At 36.5% G+C, this 9322-nt stretch overlaps 1 protein-coding gene across 1 annotated transcript; it reads left to right on the top strand.

Moving 5' to 3' along the window:
* The first annotated feature begins 3626 nt into the window (after positions 1-3626).
* LOC106320113 lies at positions 3627-4244 on the top strand. The gene has a single exon (XM_013758479.1). It carries the CDS (start codon positions 3627-3629, stop codon positions 4242-4244), a length of 618 nt encoding a protein of 205 aa, XP_013613933.1.
* The last annotated feature ends 5078 nt before the right edge of the window (positions 4245-9322 follow it).

The raw sequence follows: 9322 nt of genomic DNA, 5'->3' as shown, positions 1-9322 counted from the left end.
GCAACCGGAACAACACTAGGAGCGCGCAGCGCTAGAACGATCTCTTTCCTGGCCGGAGGAGGAGGCATAGAGTCAGCAGCCCTCTCCTTATCCTCGACGAGAATCTGAGTCGTGGACGATCCGGCAGGTAGAGCCGAAGCATCCGGAACGGCCGAGCCTGCGAGAGTTCCCGCGTCTCACGGAGTTACGACCTCGGTCCCGTGACCCGGAGCAATGGCCAGTGCAGAAGAGGATGGGAACTCAGCGCCAGCTCGAACCTGTTCCTTCTCGGCTTGGCGACGAACTAGTCTCTCTCGAAAGGAGAGATGGTCAGCAACGTAAGCCGGCGCTTCGACCGGAGAAGTCTGAATCGGAGCCAGCACACTTTGCTGTCTTTGTAAGCCTTTGCACCGTCAAAATCTCCACCATCAATCATCGGAACTTCTCTTGTCACCGTGGGAAGAAGACATGTTGAAGGCAAAAGATTTGGAGCTAGAGAGGTTTTGGAGGTTTGAAAAAGGGAAGGTGTGAAGCAAATGAATGACAAGAGCTCACTACTTATAGAAGTATGGGCTCGGAATTTTATATTTTTAATATATACTTTCTCAAAAAATTTCTTCCGCGGAGTTTAAAATAAACTTCGTCCAATACGCCTAACTTTGCAAAAATCGTCAAACCGCGCGCTAGAGTCTCGACTCGAACGAGCTGGGGGGCTAACTGTTTGGGTCAAAAACGGTTACGACGAAGTTAACATTCAAAACGTCCGAAGAAGAAAATGAGAACTTTCTTCGACAAATACTTTTTCGAAATAGATTTTTTCTTACGAAAAGCTTTGCGGAGGAAACACGAGACATCGGACAAGAGCTCGAAAAAGGTCGCTACGCAACGACCGAACGCGTGTTCCGCTCGGTCGCTACGTAGCGACCGAGCTCTTTCGAAACGTCGATACGACATTAGTCCATGCATTCTCGTCAACCCTTCGATGCTATCTCCCGAAGACCATAGCGCTAAACCGACCTAGGAGCCAGTATATAAGGAGTCCTAGGCGAGAGGCATCAGGGAGACTTTTTTCGGAGAAAACTTAGCACTGAGAGCGATTTAGGCATATTTCCGTTTTTGTTATTTCGAGCTGCGACTCAATTAGGTTTAGCCGTCTTAGGGTTGCTTATACCTTGTTGTAACGCTCAAACACGGATTCGTAATAAGATCTATTTTGCTCTCTTTTTACGATTTTTGTACTTTGTCGTTGATATCTCGTGTTCTGATTGCTTAGCGTGTGGTATTAACAGATCTCCGGGACCTCTGGGAAATTAGGCTTTTCCTAGTTTCCTAATTTAAACCAAAATCGACAGTGTGAATTTCTGTTCCCACATTGACCGCTCAGATGCGTGAGGGGAAAGATGTTGTCTTGGCCAAAGAGAAGGAAATTAAGGCCTTAAAGCTCAAAGTACTGAATCAGGAAGAGGCAATGGAGCGTGTGGCAACGGAGAACGCTTCTCTGCAGAAGCAGTTGGAGGGAAAGGAGGAGGACATATGCGAGTTGAAATACGCCGCAGAGGTCTTCGATGCTTAGAAGGAAATGGCCGTAAATGGTGCCAAGGTTGTGGCCCGTTGGGAGCTGATGCGAGAATGGCTTCACCTTCAGACTGACAGCTGGGAGTCTGCAGCAGCCCTGGAGCAATACAAGACCGCGAAGACTACTGAGGCTGAGCTTCTTGGTCTCCCTGCTCCTTGCTTTGATGATGAGCCGCAGGTTCCTGAGAGGGATGGTGCGCCGAAGCCTGCTGACGATCCTCCTACCAATTGACCTTCTTGTTCCAGAACTCTTACCCCCGTGAAGGGGTTTCTTTCATTTTGTAGTTGGCCTTGATAAGGGTTGAAAACTTTGAACCAGGCCTTTGTGCCTCTTTTGTTTTGTTGAACTTAACCATGGCCATGTTGTGGCTTTATGCTATTCAGATTTGCATCTTTTGATTGCTTGCTTGTCCTTCGTCTTCAGGATCTTTAGCATTGGAGATGATACTCGTGTTGCTTCTGTGATTTTCAACAATCTTTCGAAAGTTTGTAGGTTGTTGAGTGACCTTGGGGTCTTGAAGCTTGACTCATGAGTCAGGATTGGAGAGCTGGTGAATACTGCTCAATTGAGCTAAGCATTGATTGCGTGAGGGTCTCTTACTGGACATGGGCCGCATGGGCTCTAGATGTTATGATCGTCAGAGGACCCATGGATCATGGGTGCTAAGGTTCCTTGGAACCTCTAGGCCCTGGAATGATTAAGTGACTCTGTGGGTCTCGCATAATTGGATCTCCTCTGGGACCTTGGAGTCACTTGGAGAGTTTTGATAAGCTTAGGACCCAGAGGTCGTTTTAGGGAACCCGTGGGTTCTGGACTCTGAGGTCTCTGGTAGGACGTGTGGTCTTTGTACCCTGAAGTCGTTTTTAGGAACCGAAGGGTTCTTGGCCCTGAGGCCTGTCTGAGCCCGGAGTTCTTTCTCAGAACCCGGAATTAAGGTTTTAAAGGGAGTTCTCTCTCTCTCTCTCTCTCTCTCTCTCTCTCTCTCTCTCTTATTGTGTGTGTGTGTGTCTGTGTATCTCTCCAACTTGGGCGGAAGATATATAACGTAAATTTTGCCGTGTATACTGACGGAAACAATTATATTTAATTCTTTATTTGACTCCGATTGTGACTCTTTTGTTTTGTATAAAATTAGAAACGAGGAAATGCTGTTTTGCACTTTTCGAACGTATTTGTTTTTGTAAATACTGTCTGAGAGAAGGGTGCTCTCTATCCCCATATCTGTTTGTGCTTTGTATGAACTCGCACAAAATTGATAAAGCAGTGGAGGAGAGGAAGTTCAGGTTTCACCTGCCGTTCTACTAAAACTTTGTCATAATGAGAGCGGGGTTGCCAATCTCTTTCTCTCACTCATCTTTGTTTCAATCTGATGGTCTTTGTGGAGGGGTCAAAGAAATCTATAGAAGGGGCTTTTTTGGTGTTTGATGAGTTCATGGTCTGGTCGGGTTTAAAGATTAGTCTTGAGAAATCCACTCTCTATATGGCTGGGGTTGTAGAGGATGAGAAGAGAAGAATATTGACTAATTTTCCACTTGCAGAGGGAAATCTCCATGTCCAATACTTGGGTCTCCCGCTCATGACACATGCAATAAGAAGGCAAGACTACATTCCTCTTTTGGAAAATATCAGAAACAGAGTCAACTCTTGGACTTGTAGATTTCTATCTTACGCAGGAGGACTTCAACTGATACAAACAGTATTGATGAGTATTGTTAACTTTTGAGCAGCGGTATTCAGGCTTCCTAGTAAGTGTATAAAGGAGGTTGAGCAACTTTGTTCTGCTTTCCTCTGGTCGGGTCCGGAACTGAAAGCAACGGGTGCAAAAGTAGCTTGGAAGAAGTCTCTACGGTCAGAAATGAAGGTGGGTTGGGGATTAGAACTCTAAAGGATGTTAAATACAAAAACACAATCTGATTCTTGGATGTGGAGGAAGATGTTGAAACTGAGGGATGTTGCTAAGATGTTCTATAGGAAAGAAGTTGGAAATGGTCCCCATACATCTTTTTGGTTTGATAGATGATCTGAAAGAGGTGTGCTCTCTGATTTACTGGGTGAGAGAGGCATAATAGATATGGGTATTAGAAAAGGAGCAATAGTCGAAGAAGCGGTATTGATCACTCGAAGAAGAAGACACCGTGCTGGTATACTTAATGATATTGAGAATGATCTGAACAACATAAAGGAGACAATGTGTACAACAGAGGAGGATGCTAGTTTGTGGAAAAGAAAGTCGGGATTTAAACATAAATTCTCGACTCATGAGACTTGGAGTTTGCTAAGAGAGAATAGGACTGTCTGTGGTTGGGCTCGGGATATATGGTATGCGCAGGCTACACCGAAGTTCGCTTTCATATCTTGGCTGGCCATGCTTGGGAGACTCTCCACAATGAATAGAGTTGCTCGTTGGAATCAAGGAGTGTATACAACCTGTGTTTTATGCAAAAATGCCCAAGAATCTAGGGATCATTTATTCTTTGAATGTTCCTTTTCTTCTCAGATTTGGGAGCATCTCACTAAAGGGATCTTGCGTAACTCATATACCAATGTCTGGTCTGCTCTAGTACCTCTGCTCACAGATGATAATATGGACAAGACGACCTTTTTCTGTTTCAGATATGCGTTTCAGGCAACACTGTATGCAATATGGAGAGAACGTAATAAGATTAAGCGTGGTGATAGGCTGAACTAAATAATCGTGAACTATATAACACTAAATATCATTACTGAAAAAGGTTTATTGTTGGTTGAAGTTCTTTGGCTTATGGAAAGTAATGTCAATTTAATTAATTTTAGAAGCTTGTAAATTGGAAGCTTGTAAAAAGGTTTATTGTTGGTTAATCTTATTACTAAAAATAGGTTTAAATGAAATACTTAACCTTTAATAATGAACTATATAACATTAAATATCATTAATGATTAATGAAAATATTAAAACTATATTAAAGTATAGAAAAACATTATACAATTGCATATTTTTCCAAACAATACAATAATTAATCTTGTGTCCAAACAATATAAACATTATATCTCATCTTTTTAATAATTTTTTCATAATTTATGAAAAACCAAAAAAATAAATATAACTATTTTTAGGTTTAAATACACAAAATAATTTCATTTAATATGAAATCAATTAAATTAATAGATATTTTATTTATATTTTCATAAATAGAAAATTGCATTTCATTTGCACTTATAAAAGCTTCTATATTAAATTAAATATTGTATATAAATAAAATGTTAGAGTTAATAAATTGACATCAAGTAAGATTTATAATTAAATATTTATCAAAAATATATCACACAAATTGATCAAATAAATTACAGAGATTTTATTAAAAGTTTATAACAAAAAGATAGAAATAACTAAAAACATAAAACTAAGTAATATCTTATATAAGTTTCCTAGTAATATAAATAAAAATAATATAATTCCATATTTTTAAATATACTAAAATAAAAATGTTAACATATTTTGATTTCGTCAATTAGATTTTGTTAAAAAATATTATCCCGTTTTTAAAGCGTGGGTGAGAATCTAATAACCTTTTTAAATGGAATTCTAAATGATATGTAGAACTAGAGATAATTCAACGTATATTGTTTTAATGAAAACTCAAAGTGCATTATTTCATAAATAATTTGCACTTTCATTAGTACTATTATATCACAATTAGTTATCTTATCTACGTATTTTTTCATTTTGATAGATAACTCAAAAGATGGCATAATTTAGCTTTTAAAAACTTGTTGACTTTCCAGAAGAATTGTCTTTTTGGTTTCAAAGAAAATAAAGAGGTTCAAGTCCTTCGATCTTAGAGGAAACTTGACCAATATGGTTGTCACAATTTATTTACTTATGTTAACAAATAAATAATTCCCCTTGACAATTATAATTTCCTGAAGATTTTATATCTATTTATAAATAGAGAAAATATAATTGCCGACAAAAAAAAAAGAAAGAGAAAATATAATTAAATTTAATAAAGTGTAATCTTTTGTAGCTCAACAATTCATTTTAATCATTTATTATGTTAGTGTACATTTAATTTAATTTATTGTGAGTAACAGCTAATAATTGAGAGAAATCATTAAAAATTCAGTACTTTCATGAGTACTATAGATTTCAATTTTGAATACAAGTGTGTATTTTAATCAGCATGATATATAAATAATATAGAAAGTGATATAATTTTTATACGAAAAATATTATTTTGTTAAATATAAAAAGAAATAGTTACAAACATCTTTTGAAGCAGAGCCGGTCTTGGAGGGAAGCCAATGAAGCTTGTGCTTCCAGCCACCAAATATTATCATCCTAAACGGCCACATTTAAACAGAAAGTTCTTAGTAGCCCAGCGGTTGGGTGGTTGTTGTAACCTGTTACAGGTTGCGGGTTCGAGGGACTTCAGCCACATTTTTTAAATTGGCTTCTAGCCTTATAATAACTAGGACCGGCTGTGTTTTGAAGGCATGAGTCATGATGACAGTCCTCCTAGCGGCCTAGCAAGCTAGAGACATGGGCATCGAAATAAAATTTAACGCTTCAGATTTGCATTAGTTAGCCTAAGTTACAAAAAAAAAAAAAAAAAATTGCATTAGTTAACTGAGTAATTCATTTCAAAGAAATTCCAAGAAATTGTACATAATATCTCTAGTTTATTAATCCTTTCATATTATATATTTTTATTGAAGTTTTGTCTTAAACCATTTGCTGTTTGTCAACGATTTACTTTTCTTCACTTTGGCAAATGTCAAGTGTCTACAACTGCTCCTAAAAAGGCAGCAAGAAGTAGTCTCAGAACGAGTTATCAATACACATACGTCATCCATCACGTTTTTAACTAGAACGAAGGTCTGACTGGTTTTTCTGCTACCACCTATAAACACAATGATTGTTGATGTTTTGAACAATCACACAAAACACTGTTAATTGATTCAAAATGCTCCCAGTCTTTTAAAATCAAGCGTTTGTGGGTGGTAACGATTGTTGGCGTTTTGCAAAAATCATAAAAATACTATAAATCGTTTCAAAATGCTCCAAATCTCTTAAAAACCTTATTCCGCTAGCGGTTGCGGACGGTTATGGGTTGATAAATAAATATAAATTTATTTAAAAAATATTTCAAAATTTTAAAATAAAAATATATCTTTTATACTTTAGTTTAAATTCACAAACAATATCAGAATTTATTTTATAAAATATTTAAACTAAGAATATCACTAAATTTTTTAACATTAATATATATACAATATAAAGATATATACATATATAAACAAAACAAAGTATTCTTTTAAAGTTTCAGTATAAATCTTCAAAACAAATTTTATAGAAATTATAACTTTCATCTAAATTAAGAAAATAAATAAATAAACATAATATTATTAGTATTTCTATTCTATAATAATTATTATATTTGATCACAATAGTATATTTGGATATTCTTATAATGTTATAATATGTTAATATCGGTAGTTTATTACTAAACCAATGCAATATTTCATAATCAACTAGTCACAAATATCTCATAAATACACATATTTCTAACTGTTCTACCAGTCATACATATCGCCTAATAACACTAGAAATCACAACCATCCACATACGCAAACTCCCGCAACCGCACCTACAACGTTGGGCTTTAACCAGCCCGACCCTAAATCATTCGGCACAAACGAAAAATATACTTGGAATCAACAACAAAGGTAGACAAATGCTTACAGGATTACCGGATCAATTTGACCAAAAGAAATCATAGATGCTATAGTATATTCCTGATTTCAAAGTTACAACTGAATGTTGGAGTAAAAAGAAGTGATTTACCATTAGTATACAAACAACAATTGATTTGGTCATTTTTCCAATCTTCTTGGAGAATTGAACGCGGAGAACGCGCAGACCAGTTGGTGGAATTTTTTATTTTATTCATAGGAAACTGTTTGAAATCAAAAATTAAATACGGATATAAAATAAATGAAGATGCCAGTATTATCTGCGGTTACACTATAGAGCTGGCCAGTATTATCATGTGGTGGCATGTTCAACTATAGATCTTAGCGCAGACCTCTATGTTACTATTGCATCACTTAAAACCCAATAGTTAAACTTCACACATGAACTTGTTTCTCTTAATTTTTTTCTTTTTTTGGTAAAATTTTTCTCTTTATATTTTTTCTTTTGCAACAGGTACTCTCCTAATAATCTAATTATGCTAAATTGAATATGATAAGAATCACTATTCCATTTTAGTATGAATGTTTTTTGAGAGAGATCATATGACTAATTCGACGGATAAGTAATCTTTTACAATTTTTATGCTACATCATTTTTTAAAAGATTTTATGCAGATCTGCTTATTAAACACACGCAAGCAAAAAAATATTATTTTTATTATATATACTCACATTGCACTGGAACCGAGCAGATCATACTCCATGTTTTATGGTTGGCATAGTATTATATTTGTTAGATCTTTGGTTAGTAATGGACTAATCAAAACGATGGGATCAAGATCATCCATATCAGTATCGAATGATCCTTGGTTCTCAACCACTCGTCCGAGACCAGCAAACAACAATCAACTTAACCTTTCACTACAAGAAATCATGTGAATTCCGACGACCATATTCGTCAGAATTTCGTCGGAAAAACATCTATTCCGACGAAAATGGTCGTCGGTATGGTTTCGTCAGAAAAAAAAAATTCGTCGGAAATCTGTCAAAATTTTCGACGACATTCCGACGGATTACGATGGCCAGATATCCGACGGATTACCGACAAAACCTTTTGTCGGTAAGAAGTTGTCGGTAATTTGTCGGAAACTTTTCCAACCAACAATGCTCGTCGGAATTGTCGATGTGAGAAAGTACCGACGACGATACTCCGTTGGACATTTACGACGCCTATTTTCTGTCGGAAAGTTTCGATGCCTAGCTTCCGTCGGTAAATTCCAACGCCAGGATTCTGTCGGTAATTTCCGACGCGTAGTTTCCGTCGAAAATTTCCGAAGAATTATATCCGTCTGAAATGTCGGCACCAGAGTTTTCCGACAGAAAGCAGTCGTCGGAAACATCCATAAAATATCCGACGAATGCGGTGGCTGTATATAATTATTATTTTCAAAATTATTTATTTATTTTAAAATTATTTTAAATATTTGCATTTTAAATAATCAAATCGATTAAAAACTGAAACTGCAAACTAATATTGTAGAAATTATGTTTTACGTAATTAAAAACATCATATAAAAGTTTCTAATCTAAAAATTATGTAGAAATAGTCACTTCATCTTCTCCATTATGTCAAGGTTCATCCTCTTAGCCTCTGCCACTTCTGCTTTACGTCCCGCTATTTGAGCATCTTGTTGGGCCATTTGTGCAAGAATTGTAGCGTTTTAAGACTCCAACGCTACAATCCGATCATCCTTTTTCTGCAGCTCCTCCATAATCATCAGATCAACATACGAGGTTTGTGAAGAAGTAGGACAAGAAGAGGCACGACGAGCCAACCCGACTAAACGACCTTTCTTCTTTGGAACCACCTTCAAGAATAAATAGATTAAATAAATTAGTTAAATAAAATATAAATGTAATTTTATATTAATGAAATGAAAAATCTAAAAATGACCTCTTCTACCATTTCGTTAACTCGAGCTCGGGACAAGTTGGTTGAAGCCAAAGAACCGTCATCAGAGAGGGGCAAAGAAGCTAGAAATGCTTCTTTCTGGGATTCCACCAAATCTATGACGTCCTTAATAAGGGGTTCTG

This window comes from Brassica oleracea, unplaced genomic scaffold, assembly GCF_000695525.1.
Source record: "Brassica oleracea var. oleracea cultivar TO1000 unplaced genomic scaffold, BOL UnpScaffold00810, whole genome shotgun sequence".
In the NCBI taxonomy this organism is placed as follows: Eukaryota; Viridiplantae; Streptophyta; class Magnoliopsida; order Brassicales; family Brassicaceae; genus Brassica; species Brassica oleracea.
The sequence above is the reverse complement of the archived record's forward strand: the minus strand, read 5'-3'. Positions and strand labels throughout refer to the sequence as shown.